This window comes from Rhipicephalus microplus, chromosome X (assembly GCF_043290135.1).
Source record: "Rhipicephalus microplus isolate Deutch F79 chromosome X, USDA_Rmic, whole genome shotgun sequence".
NCBI classification, from domain to species: Eukaryota; Metazoa; Arthropoda; class Arachnida; order Ixodida; family Ixodidae; genus Rhipicephalus; species Rhipicephalus microplus.
In genome coordinates, this window is record NC_134710.1 from 333624372 (window position 1) to 333650291 (window position 25920).

Genomic DNA, 25920 nt, shown 5'->3' on the forward strand with positions numbered 1-25920 from the left:
TTTCACGTAAAAGAAAGCTTACGTAAAGTACCCCCCCCCCACACACAAACACACATACACACCACCCCCTTCCGAGTTGAAATTCACCAACTACACCCGTTTGAGGAAAGAGGTACAAAAAGATCGGCCCATATTTCAAGTAAAGCCAGATGCCTGGCAATCGCTGGTAGAAGAGAACGTGCGTGACAGACATGATTTCCACGCTAACGGCCATGCGGACTTTCGAGAGGGCTCCGGGTCTCTTCATCTGGGTCCTGGGCGCCGTGGCCTGGGTGCTCGCCGCGGCGCTCGTCGTACGCGTGGCGCGCGAAGTTGCCGAGTGGCTTCGCATGTGGTGGGTGCTGCGCGATGTGCCCAAGCCGAAGCCTCAGAAGTCGTTCACGCTGCTTCTCGACCTCTACAAACAGTTGTCGGCCATGGACCCCAAAATGGACGTGAAAGTCAGTGAGTATACGCTTGCTCTGCTGGCGGAGTTTGTCTGACCAGCGAATTCAGTGGCTGAGATATGAATACGGAAGTTGGTGCGTAGACATGCTTGAATTTGTGATGGGATTTTCAAAGCTTTGAATTTTTAGTACAGCCACTCGCTGCACAAATAATTGAACGCTAGTGTGTTAACTTGAAGAAGAAGAAAAACCCGTGCTAAGGTCGTGCTAAATCTTGTGCTAGGTCTTGGTGTAGTTCTCAATCGTGCGTTTAGCGCAGCTTCACCTGAAACCCGAGAAAGTGCGTGTAGGATGGGCCAATCAGTGATTCCTTTGGTAATAGCGCTCTTGCCACCGCTTCGGCAATCGCGCGTTTGCCGAAGCGGTGGCGCTCTCTGCTGCACAGCGTGGGTATCACCCGCATATTTCAGAAGTGTTTTTCGCAATTTTAGGTACATTATTGTGATCGATTCTTGGTTATTTCTACGGTATATATTATTTCATGCCTTCTTAGTTCATTGTGAACTGGCTTTGAGAATTGTAAGCCTTCTTTTAGGCCTGTATTGACCCCTGCGTGACTACCCAACAGTGGATCGACGGCCAGCAGGGCCCCTACAGTGCAACGCACTTAAAATTAAAAGGGAACCGGAGCACTGCCATACCAGATGGCGCTGTCTTAGTTCGATGCGCATTGCAAACTTCAGCATCAAAATCTATGTGATACTATGCCTAAGGGCAGGCTGTCGAAATGAAAAAATTCCATTTGACCAAGAGGAATTCTCATGCACGCTAACCAAATGATGACTGCACCAACTTATTGTTCCGTAGTATGGAGCAAGGCAACAAGAATTAGCGATAACAAGTACAGGCTGTCTTCATCACGATATAGTTGCCGCATCCAGACATTTTTTTCAACGAAATACGTGGAACCTTGGTCTAGGGGTCTCTGCAATTCAAAACATTTGAGTGGCACTTTTGATATGGTTTTCTCTAGTTTTCTGCAATAATGGCCTGTTGTCAGCACTAACCTACCGTCTACACGCAATTCAGTTGTATACAAGAAAACATTAAATAATAAGAACCTATTATTAATAGTCAATGAATATTAATCACACTAAATATTGATGAATAACACGCCGCACGTCATGCTCAGCCAGTTTTATTTTTGGTTGTCGATCGACGATGAGGGGAGCAGGGACACGGCTTCGATACGTTTTTGTGAATGTGTTAATGGTTCAATAAGAACGTCAATTTGCTGAACAACGCAGCGAATGACGCTTGTATTTTTCTCAGGCGCTATGCTGCATAAATTACAACTTTGAACACATCGTTAAAAACATCTACGCATCCGGCTAGTATAGCAAGTCATATCGAGGTGAAATTAGAATTCTTCATGAGGATCATCTCCTTTCTTCAAGCACGTGCTAATCGAGTAACTCCCTATTTCTCGATTCAGAGGCATTCAAGTACCTGGCGAACCTGTTCAAATCGGTTGAAGATCAAGACGTGACCGTTGCCTTCTACGGGCCGTACGCCTTTCTTCTCGGTGCCACACCACCAGTCGTTGAGGTAATTTGAAACCACGCATCTAAACGAACATACAGTTGTCATTCACGCATTCTTCATTTCATGTGATTTGATAGAAACGACGCCGAACGACACTGGTGGCAAACTTGAGCAGTGTCTGACCTCTGCTCAAGCTGCTTTCAGCCTCAGAAAAAGAAAACACTATGAAAACTAATCTTGAATAGTAAGCTAGGAAGCTATAGGACTTTGAAAGCGAATCACCTAAATTATGCTGTTATAATGGGTCGGGTGTTTTACGTCTCATAAGCACGATATGATTATGAGAGACGCAGTATCCGAAAATTTCGAGCACTTCTATCCAAATGCGACCGCCGCGATTGGAATTGACCCCATGACCTTCGGATCAACAGCCGAGCACCGAAGCCACAGTGCCATCGCAGAATAAAGATAGGGCATTTCCAATGGTCACTTATGGTGCACAGTATACACCAGTTCACTCTATAAGGTGCGGCTGGGATTCATCCCCACGGTCTTCGGGCTAGCAGTCAAGCACCGTAACTATAACCCCGCGCCGCGGCTATTATAAATGTTTTGTTTGATTAAAGGATGTTGTGGGAGCGCATACGCTCAACTTACCAGCTCTGCAGCTTACGCGTCGGTCATCTTTCGCGCTCATAGATGATCGCCAGGATTTTATTCGAGCATGCAACCTTCGCACCAGTAGGGCATATTCTATTTTGTAATATATATTGCATCTACGCTCTTTGATTACCCAATGACGAAGACAAAATGCGGAGAATTACCGTATATATAGCAACTTAAGCGCTATTAAGTCACCATTTTTTTGTTCTTTGAACGCTCGAGCACACAGATTTCTCCTTGTGAAGGGTGGTTTCGTCTAGTCTTCATTTATTATTGCTCTACGCAATTTCTCACTTTCATCGAATAAAAAGAAGTAGGTATGGCGAGTGTGTAGCTCTGCAGTGAGCAGGAATTGTCACAATGCTTCCGTGGGCAAACTGGTCATCATAAAAAAAATTATAATTTTCGGTACGTCAGGGCTGGCATAATATACGATTATCAGTCCCTCGATTGTATTTTTCTCTGGTTATCTACCACTCGCAACCAACGCGAGTGAACAAACCTTCTCAACCTTACACAGCTGACAAGGCTTGACCTCATTTTCTTGAGACAAAAATGCATCCAAGGACTAATGTACAAACTTTCTATTTGTGTGTGTAGTCAATCAAACACCTAATTAAAAAGTGTCGTTTAATTAGCACCTTCCTTTAAGCTCTTCCTCCCTTTCTTTCTTTTTTACCTTTTCTATGCTATGCAGAATTTCCACATGTGTACGTATAATCAAAAAGAACAGCGAAATGTCGCTCAGCAAAGCAGTATATTTTTTTTTCCGCAAAATTTGTGGCGCAAAAAATTATGCGAGACATACTTGTAACATGAACATGTGCAAATACGTGAGGAAAAAAAACGTGGAAAAGAGATAATAGAGACAGTAAATCATTGTACACTATAGTTCTGCGGAATACCGCAAGAGGGCGGAAGGGCTACGAGAGGAATAACTGACAACCTCCCAATGATGGCATGAAGCCTCAAGGAAAGCCATACGGATTTCTCGGAAAGGAAAGCTTCTAATGTAAGAAAAATCCATCCTGGTCCGGGGGTCGAACTCGTATGCTCGTGGCCTGTGCACCAACAAGTCCAGGAAAAACTGCTAGGATTTCTCAACTTGCCCATAACTTTTCGTACTTGCCATAGGCGTGCAAAGAGGATGAAGGGTGAAGGTTCCCACGTTAATCTGCATACGTCGCCCTTCCTGTAGCTCGAAGCATGCGCGCAGTGATGCATGATTTGTGGTCGCGACGTCGTCCTTCATCGACTGCTTATGTATTTTTGATTTGTCATCAATATTCCAGGCGCATGCGCATTAATCTGCAGCAGCTGAGCACCGCGACAAGCCGGAAAACGAACGCCAGGATCTGCGTTATCACTTCACTACGCAGACAAAACTACACCAAGTTAGCCATGTTAGTAATATGAACACCAGCCTAAATGAAGAAGAAAAGACACAGACTCCGAAGCACTGTAACAACGTAAGCTGGAGGAGAGGCCTTCAAACCCGCTGTGAACTCTCTTAGAACGTCTACTGCATGTACACTTCTGAAGTACCCACTATACCGTAATTCACGTTCGTATTTAGAAGCGGCGATGTACCCACTATCGATATGCCCTCGATTCACTTGATTTCAGATTTTAGTTAGGTCACGGGTTTAGGTTGCGGTCATGGAAGCCGTGTTTCGATGGGGGTGAAATGCAGAAACGCCTGCATATAGGCTTCGCCACACGTTAAGGAACCCCATGGAGGTCGTCAAAATGAACCTTGAGCCACCCCCCCCCCCCCCCCACGGCGTACCTCATAACCACTTCGTGATTCGTGCACCCAAAACTCCAGATGTTATCATTAGATTCGTCTTCAGCGTTTTTACACAGACATGAGACCCTTTTTACAGACACAAATGCGCGAGTTATTGATAGCGAAGTATATAGACGAAGGACAAGCAAGGGGACGCAGACGAGCGCTTTCTGGACACAGTGCGTGTCTACGTTCCTTCTCTAGTTCTTCATCCGTTTTTCACTCGCCCTGTGAATATCTTGCGCAAAGGAGTATACCAAATCGCCCAAACATTCTCGCTAATAAGTTACAGACACAGAAACAGCAGCAATGAAGTTGTGTAGCCGACAGCGATCATGGTTATTCGGGAGGTGGCACATGAATGCTCACTGGTCGTTCATCTTCATAACTATACCAATAACCCGCGCTTTACTTTCATGGTCAACAGCTATGTGGCCAGTCGCTTGTTTCAAACATCCTGTGACACCGCAAGACCTTATTTAACAAGGTCGTGGGCTAACTTCCTCAGCCTTTGAAATCTCTGGGTTTTTTTCTACCCAGACTTAATCAAACGCTGATCGTGACATAACAAGTTATCGGGATACAGGTTGACTGTTCCTACGAGCACGAATCCCTCCCAATTGCTGTTTTACTCTCATCCTCCTTTAACTGAAGGAACGTTCTGCCATTTATTGTGCTTTACCAAAAAAATTCAAATTTTGGTCATCAAGCCACCGCGGCAGTTATCATTTTTGTAGTTAATATCACTACACTGAAGAACGAAGGTGCACCGGCGAGTGTTGAAGCAAGCGGAGATGAATCGCACCCACGGGACTACACAAAACTTCTCCTGATAACTACAAAAAAAATGTCACGATCGGCGCCACTGTAAAACTTTACAGTACGTTTAGCCACGAGCTCCCGAGAATTTTCTTTCGCTTCCATTTAGATGTCTTTACTGAGTGAATTATCTAGTGACTATTATAAACTGGGTTTTGCTTATGATATAACTGAAATTGGCCATGGTAAGATCCTCACTGGATGCTTGTATGCAGGCTATCTTGGGTGACACGAAAAACGTCAACAAGGCATTTTTCTACAACATGATGAAGCCATGGATTGGGAAAGGCATCCTGACACTGTGAGTTGCTTATTTTAGCACAAAATCCTTCATAGCTCTTGTCGTTTGAAGCAAAATAACTAGCTTAATTGGTACAATGTCTGATTAAACCAATATTCGGCCGCATATGGCGTATAAAGAAGTTTGCTTGCGAAAGTATTTAGAAAAGCGAGAAATTATTTTATTATACCCACGTGGAACTTATTTCACGACTCAAGACGTTGTTATTCACATAAAGAAACGTTTTCTGCCCAATGAAGGCATGGCGACGAAGAAAATATTATGTTTATTAATTTTTATCTGTTATCATACGAGATACAGTCATGCACATAGAGTAGCATTCGCTTGGCATACACCCCTAGCATAAAAAAAAAGAAGCGTATCACACGACCACTCTTGTCTAAGAGGTGAGAAATGGAAGCTACTATTATGTTCTCACATTAATTTTCTGCTTGATCGCTGATGCGGAACATGAAGACCTAATAAGCGCATCCAACTCTTTCACATATGCAGCGTCTAAATGCGGTCTACCACCATAACTGGCTATTGCTGTAGATATGCAGACGCCTGCTAAGCCCCTGGCATCCGAGAAAGCGATAAGAACGGACATATACTTTCTTTTTCTCAATTAAGCCAACGCAGTAGGAACGGGAGCCGCAAACAATCGCTCCTGCAGGGAGAGTAGACAGTTGCGAAACAAGGGCATTGCTCGAAGAAGTTTCAATTCTCGTGTAGCTGGCCGCCTACGCGATGCTTTCGAAGGTACACCACGCGTCGAGAGCGTGGCGTTGCATGATTGCTGCGCGCCACGTAATGGCGGGGCGGCACGCGAGCGGGCTTGCGCAAGGCTTTCAGAATAGCGGTCGCGTGCATTCGTTCCCCAGTACTCCCGATATCTGTCCGATGCCCGCCGTGGCACTGGGCCAACACCACGACCATTACTACCAGTTGCTGTTTTTGTTGGGTATATACATATATAACTCTCTCTTTAAACATACGCGTCAACTTTATTTTTTAGAGGTCACTATACTCTCTATAAATAGTCGTAAAAGGTTGCACTCGTGGTAAATAAAACGTCGAAAAACGTTGTTCGTTTTTATCAAATATGTTTTTTTCTTTGGTGCATAAAGCATAATGCGCAATTCAGTTTTTTTTGGTATAAGTACGAGAATTCCAGCATTTTTGTGAAAAAGAAATTGCATACTCCTTATGAATCATTAGTTGATTTACGAGTGAACTTAAATCGGAACAGCGTAGTAGCGAACCCAACTCAGTGTGGCAGAAATTCTGTGATCAGTGTAACACTCGGATTTGTTAACACGCGTTACAAAATACATCAATATTTTAGTTAGCAATTTTGTAAAAATGGCTTCTTTTTAGCTCACTTGGGCGATTCCCGGGGGAAAGTTGTCATTAGGACATTTCAACAACAGACGTCTAGTATCGCGCGCACGTGAATACGATTCCATTCTTTCGATATTTTATCCGCGGCATTCAATCACCAGTGCAAAACTCATGTGCACATCTGTCGAATGAGTGAAAGTTGTGACAACATCGTTGCCATAAGCAAAAAAAAGAAGAAGAAGAAATAAATATTACAAGTGAAAAGGTCACGGCAGTATGTTCTTCGTAAACACGGTGAAATTGGTACAAGACCTTCAAGCGATGGCTATCAGCACATTTGCATGTTCATGCAAATGCGTAGGGAGCAAATAAAGTCGCTTACGCTTTCTTTTCCTTCTCCCATCAGCGGCGATGAACCATGGAAAACTCGTCGGAGGGCAATAACACCCGCCTTCCACTTTCGAATTCTCGACGATTACGTTCCCATCATGAACAAGCGGGGTGAGAGGCTCATGCAGAAGGTGACCGCGATGAACGGCGAGTACTTCGACGTCCTCCCGATCGTTCGAGCAGCTGCCTTCGGAGTGCTCTTCGGTAAGTTATACTGGCTCCGAGCGCTATGCAGTCATACGAGTCGACATAGCTGGCCTTTAAGCAGGGTGTTAAGCTATGTGGAATTGTATTCGTACTGAGTTGCCACTTGTGGAAGAAAATGAATGTAATTTTGCGAAAATAATGTTAATTGCATCTTTCTACAGGAACAAATATATGTACCACACAGAAAAAAAATGAAGAAATACTATCTCTGTTCGTGTTGTGCTTCGGGTTAACTAAATAGTTGGAAACTCTAACACTTCCCCTTACCCATCCTCCCCACCCTTAAGGCGTTGGTTACCCGTATTACAGGGCAAGGGGGGAAGGCTAAGTTTTACTTTACTGTGCATTTAGTTAGTATACACGGCTAAACAAGCGTGTCGTTTTTCTTTATATAAATGTGCATGTTTGCCTAGGTTCATTCCAGCAGTATACAAGTGTAGAAAAAAATCAAGCCACTGATTAGGGCTGCTAAGGGATGCGGACTTTAGAAGGGGGGTGAGGCGGATAGAGAGTGCGCGAATTTAAGGGTAGGAGCTGTAAGTGCACCTTGACCCCCATAATTGAAGGTTTCACATACCCTCCAGCACACGCGCGCGTGCCCGCTACATGTGCTCTTCTTAAATAATTCAAGTGAGCTGTTTTGTTGTACCAAACTTTCGCACATGATAAATACCCTTTTAGACAGGTAGAATAAGAAGTAGTAATAACGGTAAAATTCATCATGCAACACCGTGTATATTCTTTCACGCTGCATTATCGCTGGTAAAAATTCAAGGTAAACACCACGGGTTTTTCCAATTTTTACTCTTTCAGAGACATCAATGGGTATCGACTACGACGAGGACGACATCGAACGTACAGGATATCTCAGAATTCATGACGCGTAAGTCGTTGTCGCATTCTTTTATAAGTAATCAACGTTTTATATTGCAAGAGAGAAAGAATTACAAAAACCCAAAAGTTATTGAAAGAATGGCTAATCATACTGTTTCTTTTGCGCATGCAGAATCTCAGACACCGTGGTGGATCGCGTCATCAACTTCCACCACTGGTTCGATACCATCTACGCATTCAGCAAAGAGCGCAAACGAATGTTACAATACGTGGAGGAGGCCAAGGAGTTTGTCAATAACGTGAGTACCCGCTCATAAGCCCCAACATGGCCATTCTGTTAGGAACCATCCTTAACCCCACACTATAGGAGTAAACTGTAAAACCTACTTAACGTTATGGAAAGATGGACACGGAAATTTATTTCAATTTCATTTTCTACAGTACTACATAGCTCTGAACAGTGTATAATTATTTTATTGATATGTGGGGTTTAACGTCTCAAAACCACCATATGATTATGAGAGACGCCGTAGTGGAGCGCTCCGGAAATTTCGACCACCTGGAGTTCCTTAACGTGCACCCAAATCTGAGCACATGGGCCTACAACATTTCTACCTCCACCGGAAATGCAGCCGCCGCAGCCGGGATTCAAACCCCCGACCTGCGGGTCAGCAACCGAGTACCTTAGCCACTAGACCACCGTGGCGGGGCAATGTATAATTAATTATAGTACAGCTATTAGGGTTAGAGAATTCCACGGTGTGTCTTTCTGCATTGCGAAAAAAAAAATGTGAGACAACAGAATCATTTTCGACCGACCTCGGAGGGGACCTCTCAAACCTGAAGTGGTAGTGCTACGACTTTTCGAGCATGCTTATTGCTTCGTTATTACCCGTCTTTATGTTTAGAAGTGGAAGGCTGTGCCATAAATTCAATGAATAAATTTTAACTGTCGAAAACTGGGCTCGCTAGCAATGCATACACTTTTTTAGTAAATCATCTAACAGAAGCGATTTCCGCTAGAAAAAAACGAGGTTTCAAGGCGTCTGTACAGTGTGTATACCACTAAATAGCACCTGAAAGAGCCTTTCATCAAATCGATTGTTTGTTTATCCGGCAGATCCTTCAAAAGAGAATTGTCGACTACCGGAAAGGTATCAGGGATCCCGTTTCAAAGAACTCATTTCTCGAAATCCTTCTACGAATGTACCTCGACGAGGGAATAATGACTGAAATCGACGTCCGGGACGAGCTGCTCTCTACACTGATCGGGGTAAGTCTCAAACCACCAGCAGTCACAGCCTATAACTTGCTATATTATAGTTCACCCCCCACAAAAGATGGGGAATGAGACGGAATACCTGTCGTCGAGAGGCACTTTTTGTTAGCTTCAAAGTGATCGTGCAAAGCTCTGTTTACATGCATTTGATAAAAACACGCTGAATACAAGGCCAGGAAATAAGATTTTAACTGCACACGCCATCGTGATGTTATGGATTGTGGGCGGGGTCCCCTACGCGTGGGAAAAACTCCAGCGTCACAGTGTGAGCGGTCGCATTGGACTTTGGCTCCTGCAAATTTTCCTTTTCTGGCTAGCTGATGACTCCAAACACCCCGAATACTTGACTGGACCTATGTGAGTGTTATCTACGCTTCTTGAGAGACTTCTTTCAATACTCGGACGTTTTTTTACGCAAGCCGCAGCCCTTTTAGGGCTGTCGGCTAGCAGTATCACTGTTATAGGCCTACCTCTGCCTAGCATGAGCGCTAAACAGGGCGCGACGCAGCCGGCGTCGATGGCGCGCGTTGGTGGCGCGTAATCTACGAGAGCCTTTCAAGACAATACCAGCATCCTTCGTCACCAGCGAACCATGCAGTGGCTCGGGAGCGACAATAGAGAGCAGCACCAAAGCCCTCACCGCTGCCGTGCAGCGATTATAAAATCATATTAGGAGTCCGTGAAAGTTTAAACTGTGCTCTGATCCATTCATGCGTCCTCAGAGAAGTCACCCTCAAGGCTGCGGGGCTCCCAATCTCTTACCGCACCAGTTCTGACCAAATACATGTCAACACTGTGAACCATACCATTCTGATTAATTAGCTAACCAGACCTGGGTCGTGCCGACTTCTACCACGGCATACGGCTCTTGAGCTTCAATGGCACCCCTCATGAAGTCGCCACCCTTGTCGCCGATCCTGTCGATACCTGCAGAAGAACCATTCTCCTGCCTTCCGATTACTCGGAAGACGCAATCACCTGGACCCTCCGCCGATGCAACCCAAAGCTGACTATCGCAGGTGCACGACGCCTGGACCATAGTAGTCATATTCCAAGGCAAAATCGTTTTTTAGATGCGGAGCATCTAATACTCGAGGCTTGTAGTGCGGCGCCATCCGCAAGCTTCCTTCTCCTTCTTCCAACATCTGTGCATCCCTTCCTTCTCTACACACCGCGCGCGCTTCACTCCTCCACCATCTGTGCACCCTTCCTCCTCTACACACCGCGTGCGCTTCTCCTCTTCACGAACATTCGCTAGCTGTATAATGTAGCGCGCATGCGCCGTCACGCTTCGAGAACATCGGCAGCTGACGCGCGCGCATGCGCCGTCGCGCTTCGAGAACATCGGCAGCTGACGCGCGCGCATGCGCCGTTGCGCTTCTCCCCCTTCTCGAACATTCGACAGCTGACAGTGCATGCGCCGTCGCGCTGTATCGGCGCTCGCCGTCGCGCAAGGTCGGCGCTCGCTCGCTCAGTTGCCGCTCGTCGGTTGGTTTGTACGGCGCGTCGACGTCCAAGGTCGCGGTGAAATGAATTCCAACGAATCCACAAACACAATGATCGACGTCCCTTCAACCAGCGCCGCCCTTTCGCATGCGTGTGTACGTGTTCACTCATTTAACACCCCCTCCTACAACCACGTTAACCAATTTAGTTATCGACCCAAGTAAGTCGCAATTTAACACCCCATTTCACAACCAAGTTAACCAATTTAGCCATCGACCCAAGTAAGTCGCACTTTAACACCCCGTTAACCAATTATATGCTCCGCATCCTCCTCAGTGTTCCCCCGAGGGAAGCTGCGGGCAATTTTTTTTACTACGTCCACTACGAAAACTGTGAACTTCGATGCCATCCCATCAGGCAAAAGGTCAAAACCTGCATATGATGCCGTCAGATTGGTCATCGCCAAGACGTGCGCACCAACGCCAGTGACACACTTTGTCCCAAGTGTGGACTGAAAGATGCACCCATGGACCACGAGTGTGACCATGTTTGTGTTGTGTGCAATGGAAACCATCAAACAGGTTAGGTTCATCGCTGTGTAAACAAAGATTTAAGCCGCGCCCTACATGGTCCATGGACAAGCAAGTCCCCACCCATCAGCCGATCTCCTAGTCGCAACCAAACTCACGGCTCAAGCCAGCGGAAAAGTCGAAGCAAAAGCAAGAATCACGGGCGACGCTCCAATTCAACGACGCAAGACGGCGCCTGGCCAGCCCTATCACTAAGCCCCGCTCTCGCCAACTCTTCGGCCAACTCACACCAGGTAGGCTGGGCTCAGTCAGCCTCTTCTAGCTGCTCCTCAAATCACACCAGTAACAACGAATATACCCTCCATAAAAAAAATCAATCCGAAAAGCTGAAATTCAGAGGCTTAAATTACAACTCGAATCTTTTCACCTATCCGCTACTACCATTCAACTTGATACTCGTCCTCCCTCCGCATCAACCACCCAAGCCCCTCCCTCTCATTCCGCCTCTTCTATGTGTCATTCATCAGCCCCACCTGAACCATCTGCACATTTGCCCATGAACACTAGCCCCTGTGCTCAACGCGAACCACTTTTCCCTCCCCCACAAACGGGAATCTCCGAGCACTTCACTATCAGAAGAGTCCCTAGAGGCGACAGTTTGAATGTATAATGTCAGAATAACCGTATTTGAAACTAAATTTCATAATATACTCACCGCAGTTGAAAAACTCAGTGCAGATTACGCAGCCAAACATGAAACACTCTACAAATTTATGGACCTTGTACAAGCTCATACCCAACCAACTAGAAGTTAGATAGCTGGAGTTAGTACCAATAATCCTAGCATCACATGACTTTCCACCTCGGCACCAGCTTCGCTTAACAATAACCAATAACCCGACTCGCTCCGAGCTTGAAGTTTGGCAATAGAACTGTAGGGTGTTCCGAAAAAAGAAAGCACATCTCCAACAGTTCCTTTCCTCCCGTTCTAATCTACCCGCAGTCATTGCCCTTCAAAAAACTCATGGGCCAGTCAGCTTCCCGGGATATAATGTGCACCAAACAAAAAAGCTGTCCCGGCTCGATACGGCACTTCTTTCTCAAAAACACCTCACAGCGAATCACTCCCACTTCGACAGCGTCAATATAGAGGATGATTTTTCGAAGATTATTCCTCGCAAGAATAATACATCGGCTCTTTGGGTTCTGAATGTCTACAGCCACCCTCGAGACAAATATCACCTCTTTGACTCCGTTTTTTCTCAAGCCATCACCGCTGCCACCAACCATCCTCTTTTATTTCTTGGGAATTTCAGCGCACCCAACCTATTGTGGGATCACACAGTTTCTACTCCTAAGGTCAGAACCGCGTGGATACACATACAAGACTATATACAGACTCATGCTACATAATGGCATCGATGCACCAACCAGGCTAGGAAACAGCGTATCGAAAGATATACCTGTCCCGATCTTACCTTTACACGCAGAATTCAACACGTTACGTGGAGCAACCTGCAAGTTAATCTCGGTAGTGATCACAACAACATTACTTCCACAGTAGATTTCAAGCACAAACCCTTCGCATCTAAGCCAGTCAGCCATACCAATTGGGACAAATTTCGAGAGGCCCGCCAGATATCAGCTCCCATAAACATCCAAGACATGTCAAAATGGGTGAAACAACTTCCCTCAGAGGCTGTGGCGCATACTACAACTTTGCCCCCTGAAACCACCGTCACAACGGTTGATGCCAAGCTTCTACATATGTGGGAAGCCGAACAGTCTCTTTTGAAGATATGGACAAAAGGACGGCACAACTGAAAGCTAAAACTCCGAACGGCCAAGTTAGACCTGCAAATCAAGGAGTACGCCACACAACTGACCTGCCAGCAGTGGGGCCAGGTGTGTGACAGCATGCAAGGTAACATTGACAGAAAACGCACATGGAAACTACTGCGCCACTTCTTAGACCTCATCATATCACGCTCACATCAAAACCACAGCATAAAGAAACCTTTATATGCGCACAAAAACGATCTGAATGGACCCTTCGACGACCTCCACGATAAACATCTGCCTCCCACTCAGAAGTATAACACACCAAAGTACACTGGAAAGCCCAACGAGTTATTAAGCGCGGCTATCACAGAAGCAGAAGTTCGTCATGGCATGGCCACCCTGCGCACAACGTCAGCACCAGGCCCAGACCAAATTAACGGCAAAGTAATTCGCAATCTAGACGACAACTTCGTCACGGCCACAACAGATTATTTCAATCACTGCTTTGACACTGGCATCCTTCCGAGTTTCTGGAAGGATGCCAGGGTAATTTTCATTCCAAAGGAAAACAAACCAGTGAACACTTCTAATCTGAGGCCTATTTCACTAACCTCATGTCTTGGTTGAACACGTTATACTCAACCGTCTGAATAAATACATTGAAGACAACAATCTTAATCCACCAGAAATGGTGGGTTTTCTAAAATCTCTGTCATCCCACGATTTCATGCTTCGACTGAAGTATGACATCATTACACCCAACAGCAGCCCAGATACGCAAGCAATCTTGAGTCTGGATCTCCATGGAGCTTTTAATAACGTTGCTCATTCCGCCATCCTCCGAGAGCTTAATGTCATAGGGGTTGGCGAAAAGACATACGACTATATAGCTACCTTTTTAGCCAACCGTACCGCAACCATACACATAGGCGCAGACCAATCGCCATTTTACGCTTTGGGAAGCTACGACACGCCCCAAGGGTCTGTGCTGTCACTGTTTCTTTTTAATGTCTCCTTGATGCCGTTGGAGCGAGCATTGAGATATATCCCTGACCTCAAGTTTTCACTCTACGCCGATGACATCACTCTTTGGATGACTGGCGGCTCCAATGGAGAGATCTGAGCTACTTCTCCTACCATCTCACAGAGGGGGTGAAAAACACATATTTAATATAAAGGTAATTCAAGATGACGTCACAGTTACTCGAGTGGATAGAATCCGCGTGCTTGGTTTACACATTCAAAGCAATCAGCTCAACACATACACACTAAAAACACTTCACTCCACCATTGATTACACCTTGCGACTTCTGGGTCGGGTCAGTAATAAACATGGCGGACTCAAAAAGGCCGAACTCTTCCGCTTGATCCAGTCCTTCATTATTAGTAAAATAGCATTTACAACGCCTTACCTACACTTTCTTAAATAAGAATTCGATAAGATTGACATCATTTTACACAAAACGTGTTAGTTCGCTTTAGGGGTGCCTATACGGACCTCCACTGAAAGGCTTACGCGTACCGGCACCTTCAACACCCTTGCTGAACTCGGAGAAGCCCATATTGCAACTCAGTACAACAGTTTTTTTTAACACCGTGGTGGGCCGACATATTCTACAAAGCCTTTCTGTCACTCCGGCAGCCATCACCAAGGTCAAGTACACCATTTCACATCGCATACACGAGAACCTATACATTTCCCCACATCCAAAAAAACATGCATCCTGAGCACCAAAAACAGCGAAGGAGGCAGCGTGCGAGGGCTCTCAAAAAACAATTTTTCTCCTCCAATGATTGTGCTCTATGTTGACGCCGCCGATTACGGAAACAGGCATCATTATGCGATATCGGTAATCAACTCTCACGGCCAGGTTGCTGGGGCCGCCTCCGTTCCTGCCTCTTCTTCGGAGGAGGCGGAAGAGGCGGCCATAGCCCCGGCCCTGACAATACCTAGTTCATCCGTTATAATCAGAGACTCCAAAACAGCTATATACGACTTTGGAGCGGGCCGGGTTTCAAAGCCAGCGCTTTCCCCACTTTCGAATCATCCCCTTGGTCGACTTGCAGCACTAATCTGGACTCCCGCGCATGCGGGCCTTGCCGGAAACGAGGCAGCTCATGCGAGTGCCCGAGGATTCGCAGTCCGGGCATCCGCTGTGTCGCAACTCGCTACGGAGGAGGCGCCGTTTACAGCGCGGGATCACCTCATTTCATTCCATGACATTTGCGCCCACTACCGATTAGAGCGCTAAACCTACCCGCCACTCACGTGCAAATATTCACTCAGGTGTAAAATCCTGTGGTGAAGGCTGCAGACTCACCCCTTTCTTTCCCCTTACCTCCTACACCGCATTCATCCGTCCTGTTACCCATCCCTCTCTTGTAAATTCTGTGCCACTTCCACAGCAGACTTGAACCACATCGTGTAGCGCTGCCCGAAGCACCCTCTTCCCCATTTCTTGAAACACCTAATTTTCAGTGAGGAGCAGCGGGAAGCTGCCTTGCGCAGCTCGAGGCCCGACATTTAGGAGGCCATCCTGGAGTGGCCTTAGAGGGTAGAGGAAGACTACTTCAAGTAGTTCATCCCCACCGCACTCTTTCCTATTGCCCCCTTCACTTTAACAAGAGACAAATAAAGTTGTTCATTCATACCTACGCGTGCATGAGTCCTACTGTTGTTTGTTTTTGTTTTCAGTTTGGGCACGACAGAATTTCCAGCCTTTCTGCACGTTTGCATCGGCTTTGATTTACCACAGCTCTTAGATGGATTTCAAGTTCAGACAGCCTTGTCAACGTAGAACCAGCGCATGTAGTCAATGTCAGTCTGAGAGAGCGTGAATTGTGTTTATTTTAACAATCCGCTTTTTGTCATTCTCAAGATTTCTTTCTTGAGACGAGGTCCTTTGACATTGAGAATGCAGGAGCAAGTCTTTAGGGCAAACACAAAATATACATTTTTTTTTTATGAAAAAGGGGCAACGCAAGTTCCTCGTTCGCTTCTTCGCTGGGTTAGGACATGGCGGCTCAAGGTCATCCCCTTGAGCCGCCATGTTTCCTTTCAGAATTCAAAACGAATTCCCTAAATATTTCCAGTTTGTAAAGAAGGCACCACCATGCGTTGGATTGATTTCTCCGCACACGGAGACCATAGTCTCCCAGCAGCGTCATGCTTCGATTTCATCCAGTTAACATACTGAAAATATGAGTGGTGAAATTCGTGTTTGTTTCGGAGATGTGTTTCTATTTGCTCTGGCGCCTTGAATACACGTTTTGAACACTAGCGTAGGCAGAAATATTTTTTCGGGGGGGGGGAGTGGGTTGTAAGCACACTTTATGTATTTTCTTGCGTGTATGTGTGTGTGAGAGAGAAAGAGAGAGAGAGCACCTGTATATATCCACATGCAAAACTTGCAAACTTCGGGGGAGAGATACTTCCTACTCCCCATAGCAACGTGGTTTTGAAAGACTTTAAAATGCCACCTTTTCAAAGCCTCTACGCCTCTCCTGAGAAGTTATAACCTCTCATACTGCTAAACGACAGACGATATTGGCTTTATACTCCCCGTTCAAATTCACGATTCCCAATTTCTCACATCCAGGGCTTCGACACAACAGCAACGAGCCTCGCTTACACGCTCTACCTTCTCGGTCATCATCCAGAAATTCAAGCAAAGGTTCAGGAAGAGATCGACTTAGTCTGTGGAGACGACTGGGACAAGCCGCCTACCGCGGAAGAGCTCAAGAACCTCACCTACATGGAGTGTGTGCTCAAGGTACGTGCCGAGCAACGCTGTATGCCCGTCTAAAGCAAGAATAATAAGAAAATACGTGACGTCTCTTTTCCTATAACCTTAAAATGACCACACCGCGTTCAATGTAATTATTACATTTTAGAGTATAATGCGGTAAAGCCGGAATATGATTGTAAGATAAAAATATCTGGTATATTACGCGCAAAACCACGATACTATTGTGAGGCACGCCGCGCTGAAGGGCTCCGGAAATTTCGACCATCTGGTGTTTTCTGACGCGCCCTGACATGACACGGCCCACAGGACTCGAGCGTTTTGCTTGCATCAAAATGCGACCGCCAATGCTGGTGTTGAACCAGCAGCTTTCGGCTCAGCATCCGATCACCATAACTATTGTACCATCGGGGCGTACAATATGATTACAAGGCTTGCACGTCATAGCGAAGAAGTCTGGATTAATTTTAACCCATTGGGGATCAACCAAATCGTTAGAGTGCACCATCTAAATGCGGCTGCCGTGGCCAAGAATTGAAGACATGTTATTGTCAGAATTTAGCTCGAACAGACTCTGTTGCCTGTGAAGGATATGTGAATTACGACTGCAAGTTAAGTTAGCAGCCACGTTCACAAGGTTTTCTTTTTTTTATTTTAAAGAAGCTTAACGAGTTCCAAAGTCCATCATTCGTACTTTTCGGCATCATATACGTAGACCGCTTCACGAGAACCTACAAAAAAAATGACAGTAAGCCTTATATATATCATATCATATATATCATGGTGCCTCTCAGACAGTCAGTCGACAATCTTTATTCAAGTCTTAAGGAACTGCAGAGTCATATAGTTTCGGGCCACACCCACGTTGGGGACGGGAGCCCATGGTCCTCTGCGCGTTCGCGGGCCCTTTGGACAGCCCTTAATTGTTCCTGGAGATCGCCACTTTCGAGCACTTCCTCCAAGTCCTCTTGTCTATACAAATAGGCTTATTAGAAAAGGTTTCTGAGGCTTATTGAAAAAAAGATCTCAGACCCATTTTTAGAGTGGCTTTACCGTCCCTTAAGAAAAGGCTGACAAACGCGTGAAAGCCTTTTCCTAAGTTTTGGTCGGAGATAGATGTATTTCGCAAACGGGTTTCTACCACGTTTTGTTTGTTTGTTCTTGCTTTGTTTTTCTTCATCAAATTTCCGGTTCTAATGTGCTCCTAAAATCACAAAATACTTGATGGGTTCATTCCAAAAGCTGGTTCCCTGTCGCGCAATGAGCCGTTAGATTCTTGACATAGCATATTGAAAGTGTATTTTCAATCGTTTTTCTACACAGGAGGCAATGAGGCTTTATCCGCCAGGGTCTGTCATAGGCCGCAGCGTCGTAAAGGACATCAAAATAGGTAAGTGATGTGATAAGCCCCTACTTCTTTTTCTTTTTACGGAAATATCATTGAAAAATTATATCTGGGTAAGTGGTGTTATAAAACTCAACTTCTTTTTTTTTGACGGACAAGACAATAAGCTATATTATCTAGAGTTTTACGCTCCAAAACCACGTGATCACGAGAGACGCCGTAGTGGAGGGCTCCCGAAATGTAAACATCAGGTGTTATTTAACGTGCACTGGCATCACACACTACACGGGCTTCTACCATTCAGCCTCATTCAAAATGCCACCTCCACCACCGGCGTCGAACCCGAGAGCTTTAGACTTACGGCAAAGAGGATAATGCTTAATGAAGAGACGCGAGAAGACGTTGTCCTGAAGAGCATGTCTTAAGCCAACAATTCTTCACAGATATTAGAGCAAATTAAAGAGAGCGAAATAGGTAGACGCAGGAGACTGTGTCATCGTACAATGAGTTGTACTGTGCACAAGCTGTCCTATGAGCCGATGGTCATTAGTCTCATTATGCACAGCGCATGCAGGGGAATGTTCATGCAAACATTGTTTTAGATAAGAGCATCACATCACGTACCATAAAGCGTGTTGTGCAATGTCACCCCGTCTGCATACGATCGAAAATTTCCCCTTCACACAAATGCAATATTTTACGCATTTGAACGTTTTTCGCTTAGTTCCGCACAGAGGGAGAACATGCCATGTGGTCTCAGAAGTCTGGCAACAATCAAAGCTACCTGTGCCATTTAAAATATAGAAAAAAGTTCAGAGGGCCCCTCACCAGCCCCTCAAAATACAAAAATCGAGCGCATTACTCTCTCCCAGCATTTCTTGTCTTTCTTGCGCACTTCGTGGCACAGAAAGTGATTTCCGTGACCTCTATCCGTGGAATGCTCTCGATTTCTCCTTATATGCAAACTGTCAGACGTGGCCCGTACCCCTTGCACCGCTTTTTCATGCAGCTGCCCATTCGTTCTTCCTTGTCTCATACGACTATCGTGCGCGATAAATGAACTTCATTTTGTGTGTTTACGGTTGCTGAACCGGCAATATTAGCATGTAGCCAAGCAGCACAAAATGCTGATAGGCTCGAGCGCTTGGTGCCGACATTATTCACGTGCTTTTAAGAAATAAGTCACAGGAAGGATACATCGCCTGTGCGAAGAGTAGCAAAGGTGAGAAGGAAGCCACTCGAGGGTCTTTGAGCACGGGGTGGTGAGGATCTTTTTAACACGGGTTATCGTCACTCAAATTAACTTTTCAACGAGTGGTCTTGCCTTTTTCAAGGCAGCCTTGAAGAAGACGAGGTGACTTTACAAGACCACAGAAGATCGAGTCTTTCAGGAAATACGTTATTGCCGTCAGTTTTTGAAGCATTCCAGGTTGGAGCTCTGCGAGTCCACCTATAGCATAAGGGCAATCAACTTAGAGGATATATCACGCCATATGTATATTTATAACTGTGTTCCTATAAATTAATCCGACAGACTCGGAACTCACCTCTAACCTATATGTATTTAAAAGAGGACTTCTATTTAGTAGTCCAGCACTCCACGCCATTATATTTGCTATGACACGAGAGCAGAAAAAAGTACCTTTATACCTTTCATTATGCAGTGCGTCGAATGTCATCACGTTCAGAATGCAGTATTTATGGTTATCTTTTCTTCCTTCAGGAAAGTACACCATTCCACGAGGAACTGTGGCAGTCGTCGCCCTCTACTTTCTTCAGAGACATCCACGGTACGTCGAGGACCCGAACAGCTTCAAACCCGAGAGGTTCATGGAAGCGAAGAGTATGCACAACTTCGGTTTTGCCCCTTTCTCCGCGGGACCCCGAAACTGTCTCGGTAAGTTGCCAACGTCGTACGTCCCGTGCGCCTGCACTTTCAAGGAGTTATATGCGTTGCAAGTACAGTGCACCCGACTGGCTGTCGCCATGCATGCTCTTATTGGGTTTGAAATGATTAAATGAGGCATCCGGGCATAACAGACAAACATAAAGCACGCCTGGCACTTGGCTCGAGCATAACTTTCGGAGAGCGGTCGGAGGCACCACGTGGAATTTCGCCGAACTGCAGTCGCTCTTTCAGCTCGATGGTGAAAGCGCCTGCCAACACTATGAATGAACAATACGCGTGTGTTTTGAAGGCCCCGCCTCCCCTCAGGGAGGTCAGTCAGCCAAAATTCGCAGGAGGAGCCAGCAACACTGTGAACAAGAACCGCCTTTAATTCACAACTCAAAGAATCACAGCCGCCCTTCCGGACCGGTGCAACACAGCACTAGCGCACACAGAAGGGCCGAAACCCCAAACGAAGAAACCCCACAGACTGGTGGCCAGTGGAACATATGGCGCGGAACATAACGGCAGTAAATCCAGTGCGAAACATAACAGGAGGAAAGCAAATTCACACGTAATACGCCGTAGGATACGAGCCATCGACTCGCCCTAGCAGATGCCCCAAACCTGCGTGTATCTGTTCAGTAGCCCGAACGGAGGCAAAGCTCCTCGCACCTAGCGCTATTGGCGCCGCATCCCATCGCTCGCCTGCCACCGAAAAGCCCCCGCTCGTCTCACCTCCCTCATCGGCCAGCACTTTTTTGCCCCCTGTGGCTTTTAAAGACGATAGTCTTTCTGGGGAACCTTCGACGCAACAATTTTAGTCTGTCTGTCTGTCTGTCTGTCTGTCTGTCTGTCTGTCTGTCTGTCTGTCTGTCTGTCTGTCTGTCTGTCTGTCTGTCTGTTTGTCCGCCGAAACGATACTCGAAAAGGCCAAAATGAAACACCATCCTCCGCACCCACCAATATTGCTCAAGTTTCAGGGTTCATACTTGTGCGATGGTCAATTAAAAATCAATTATTGCGTTAATTTGATGCACAATAACAACACGTCAATATTCTATATCATGCTGCACTGTCAATCCAACGTTTTGCACGCAAACGGAAGTGTTTCGAAAGCTTTGCTAAGACGACACGGTGGTGGCACCTACCCTTCGCCTTGCGTACTACACCTTATGGTCTCCGAGATGGGCGCGCACGACGCACGCTTCGTTTTAAGAGATAACTACCAGATAGCGCTCATGGCCAGATAGCGCCGAACACTTGATAATGTTCAGTAAAGGGCCTCACCCTATAGTTCAGGATGATGGCGCAGAGTTTTTCAAAGCACTGGGGTTTAGAAACAGGGAGTGCAAAATAGACTTTAAGCGGGTAGAATTAACTAGAAGGAGGTTATTTGATTGGTCGCTTAAATCCAGGCATGAGTAAAAATTAAACCCTTCACTGCAAAGTACGAGTCCTCAACCTCACAATTTAAAGGAAAAAAATAAATCTAGTTTTTGGTTCACTAAGTATTACGGCTTGGTTGCATTAGCCACCACCAAATCTAAAGCGTACAGCCATATCAATTCATCCATCCATCGCTAAAGCTTTTACATAGCGCTCATGTGCCTCGATGCGCTCGTTCACCTCCGCTGCACGCATCGAGGCCCCGCCGCGGTGGCCTAGTGGCTAAGGTACTCGGCTGCTGACCCGCAGGTCGCCGAATCGAATCCCGGCAGCGGCGGCTGCATTTCCGATGGAGGCGGAAATGTTGTAGGCCCGTGTGTTCAGATTGGGTGCACGTCAAAGAACCCCAGGTGGTCGAAATTACCGCAGCCCTCCACAACAGCGTCTCTCATAATCATATGGTGATTTTGGGACGTTAAACCTGTGGGGTTTAACGTCCCAAAATCAATCAAGGCACGCATTGAGGCACTTTAACGCAGCGCCTTCAGAATACCATTCACCAATTTGCTCACGCAGAAAATCAAACAAACCTTTTGTTCACTCTCTCCAGGCGCAAGACTACCGTCTTTCGACGACATTGGCAGTGAAACATGCAGATATGGGGCCTTTTTTTTAATGCTGACGCTTGTCCCGCGCATGTGCAATGCGCATGTGCTCCCATCGCCCTGATTCTACCATGCGTGCTGCAGATAAGGGCGCATCGGCTCGGCAGTTTATAATCACAACGTTCACTTTCGAGCAGCTAATTTTGAACCACGCCACGAAGTCAGTCTATGTTTGAGAGCTCGAGGAGTATACCACTCGAACGTGCGCAGCTATTACGCGGGCAAAAAAAAAGCATGCGCTGCCGGCTCATTCATACCGAGTCTCGGTAGCAATAAGCGCACTTTTCGTAAAATAATTTCCTTCGACTTATTTCACTCATTTCATGTGACTTCTAGCTTGTGCAAAACAAATACGCAAATATCGGTCAATAGGGAGAACGATCATAGAATACTGCCCCGAAAACAAGCGTTTTCAAGAGAGAGCGGCATAATAGGCAATTTTAAAATAGCGTACGCAAAGCTTGCGGGTGTACCGGGCGTACGTTAGCGCTCATCACTCTACGGGAGCTCGCAAGAGGTGAGCGTACGCTGCATCACAACCAGAGTTGCAGACAAACGCAGAGCTTTGTGTTCCGTTTTCGTTGCACTGCTTTAAAACACTCTAATAATAGCATTGTGTCAAACTACTTTTGCCTCTTAATATTGAGTTTTAGAATAGCGCACCGCGAGCCCTTGCGGTGCGGTCGCTGCCAGTGCGCATGTGTCGTAACGCGAGTCGGCGTTCGCGTTCGCGGACCGCACGCAAAAAATCCGAAATTGCGTTCGGTGATGGCGGCCCGCATGTCGCCCGCAAGCGCTGGTTTCGAGGCTACGGGTGGTGATGGCGGCCCGCAAGTGGCCCGCAAGCGCTGGTTTCGAGGCTACGGTGTCGCTGCGATCGTGCGTTGCGGATCACAGCAGGGCAAGCGCTATTCTAAAACTCATATGGCGCCCGCTACGCCCGCAACGCCCGCAGCGCTTGCAAACGGTATTCTAAAGCCCCCTAATAACTCTTATCTCATCGTCAAGGAGCCTTTACTCTCATAGAAGCTAGCTGCCCAGATCACCCAGCACTGCTCCAAAGAGTCGGAGTAGCATGGGAGTAGGGTGAATTCGGACCCCATTCGCCCAAATTAAAGTACAGACTAAGTCGTAGTACATGAATAAAAGAGCGTTCTTGTGAAAGTGATGTTGAGCTTACAGCAAAAGCATACGCAAAATCACTTTCAGGCAAGCCTAATGGATCTTCTCTTTAGCTATAGCTTTGGCTGTACTGAATGCCTGCTGTATTTGAGGATATAAAAGGGGAAAAAAGCTTTGCTGACGGTTGTACAATTTCAAAATAAAATAACGTGGACGATGAAGTTCTTATATTAGTTAGCTAGTACTTGACTTCTTCATAGACCTTTGAATATTTTCATGAAATGCGGTCTATAATACAAAGCGCTATGCCTGTTTACCATCACAGTGCAATGAAAAACTGCCCTGCTTGATATACAGCACCGAAGAATGATCTAGTTGCAGTTTACTAAATATACGCTTTCAACGATGCAGCGTTCATAAGCACTCACAATTATATTCGTTCTCTTCGCAGGTCAAAAGTTTGCACTGAGGGAAGAAAAAATCCTGCTGACGCACGTGATACGTCGCTTCAATGTCACCTCGAAAGTTCCCATCGACAAGCTCGAACTGGCCATGGAGCTAATTCTGAAGCCCATTCAAGGCCTCGAAATCAAATTAACGCCCAGGGAGCACCCTTCGTCGAAGTGATACTGTTGAAGCGTAACACAGTATAGGTTGTGCCATAGTATACATTTGTACAGTATTTATCATTGTCATCCGCCATCGAAATGTTACACATGTATTTAGTTCCTGCCAAATAAAATCGTTTCGCGATACATTTCACTTAGATGCTCACTTCATTTAACTTTGCAACGGCATATTTACGCTGAAATGCCTCTTACACAGCAAAGGTGCCAAGCCATGTCCTATAGTCCTCTGCACTGGTTAATCATCACACACCTCTTTCGATAGGCCAACCACCACAACAATTTATTCCTTTGAAATGCGCAGCCGAGCAAACAATAAATAAAATCAACTGTGCGATCACGAGGCCAGCGAACAGTGTGTCTCTATGTCATTTCCACCACCAATTTCAAGAATTGAAAACTTAATCAAATCACCGCGAGAGCACCAAGACTGTGTCATCATGACGTACTTGATATGCACGACGTGATTTTCATGTTATGGCCTATCATTTACGTCCACCTTACGCTCTTGTCATGGCATGGCCATTCTGCATGGTATACATCAAGTTAATGAAACAGCCACCAGAACCCGAACACGTAGGCTGCCATATCACGTCGTGCTCGTATTAGATACAGGGCAAACATCACGTATATAAGTCCCACGAATGGCCGAGACAGTGCAGTAGAGAGGTAAAAAGTGGGGGGGGGTGAACAAAACATCAGCAAATGTTGCAATTTTATAACATTTCCAATACCGCATTCAGTGAGTCGTTTCTCGTATATAGGTGTCTTCACAGTGACTGAAATCTTGACGACAATCCTGAAGCATAAAGTTTTTTCCTCCGTGGTTATGTTACAACACAACATGCACGCGTGGGATACCTTAACAACAAAAAAATGCATAAGACCAGTGATGTCTGTGTAGCTTACGCGAACAAAGCATTACTAACCACGACAGGCGAGAAAATAGTGTGGGCACCAATCAGTACTGTCACCAGCTGTCCCAATGCGACTAAATAAATATGGAACTAAATGTGTGAAGTGTGCCGGAGGGCTGTGTATTTGAGACCTCTAATAGAGACAGAAAGATGAATACTCACAAAATGACTCTGGCTCACCAAGAAATGCTTAGCCTTTAGTAATAAAAGCATTATATTGGTCATCAAGAATATATGTGCAAGCACAATCGTCCGAAGGGATAAACTGAGTCAAATGTCAACGCACTTCATTCAAAGCGCTTTCTCTCTACATACCAGACAGTGCAGGCCAACGTGAGCTTTAGGACCAAGATGTCACCCGAAAAAAATCTGCGTTTCTACCCATCAGCACTACAGCAGGTGGACACATTGAGGCACCTACAACCAACCGGTGCCCCCCACCACCTGGTTATGTAAAATGAGTCTGAACGGGTAGCCTTGTGGTGTGAATGATCGTGAATGATCGTCAACTCCAGTTCCAGCGCTAAAACGCAAGCACCCCTGCTTCCATTGTCTATGTGCGTTATAGATGCCAGATAGAGAATAGAAAACAGTTATGTCATGGATTTTGAAATGATTTTACTTAGCTACCAATCAATTCAAATTAAGTACATTACCATCTGTGGGTGCCATATACTCAGCATACAAAGTTCAGAAATTTTCATCGTGCCCATGTTGTGAAAATACAAAGAACTATGGATCATCTTCCCGTAGGGAACCCTGATGGGATGTGAAGCAGCAGTGGCGAGCACGGCGTTGACCTGGTATAATAGACGTCTACCCAGGTGCTAGAAGAACTGTTAGAAGCGGAACTCGGTGTAGCGTTTAACTCAAGTAAACGTTTGTTTAATCGAAAAGTCACGGGAGGGGGGACGCGTTGAAGACACTT

General features: G+C 46.0%; 1 protein-coding gene across 1 annotated transcript; it reads left to right on the plus strand.

Moving 5' to 3' along the window:
• The first annotated feature begins 93 nt into the window (after window positions 1-93).
• Window positions 94-24206, plus strand: LOC119161233 (cytochrome P450 4V2). The gene is made up of 11 exons (XM_037413606.2): window positions 94-444; window positions 1882-1994; window positions 5418-5503; window positions 7233-7420; window positions 8237-8306; window positions 8430-8556; window positions 9378-9530; window positions 16894-17067; window positions 18364-18430; window positions 20109-20282; window positions 23901-24206. Exons 1-11 carry the CDS (start codon window positions 192-194, stop codon window positions 24074-24076), a joined length of 1581 nt encoding a protein of 526 aa, XP_037269503.2. The 5' UTR covers window positions 94-191; the 3' UTR covers window positions 24077-24206.
• The last annotated feature ends 1714 nt before the right edge of the window (window positions 24207-25920 follow it).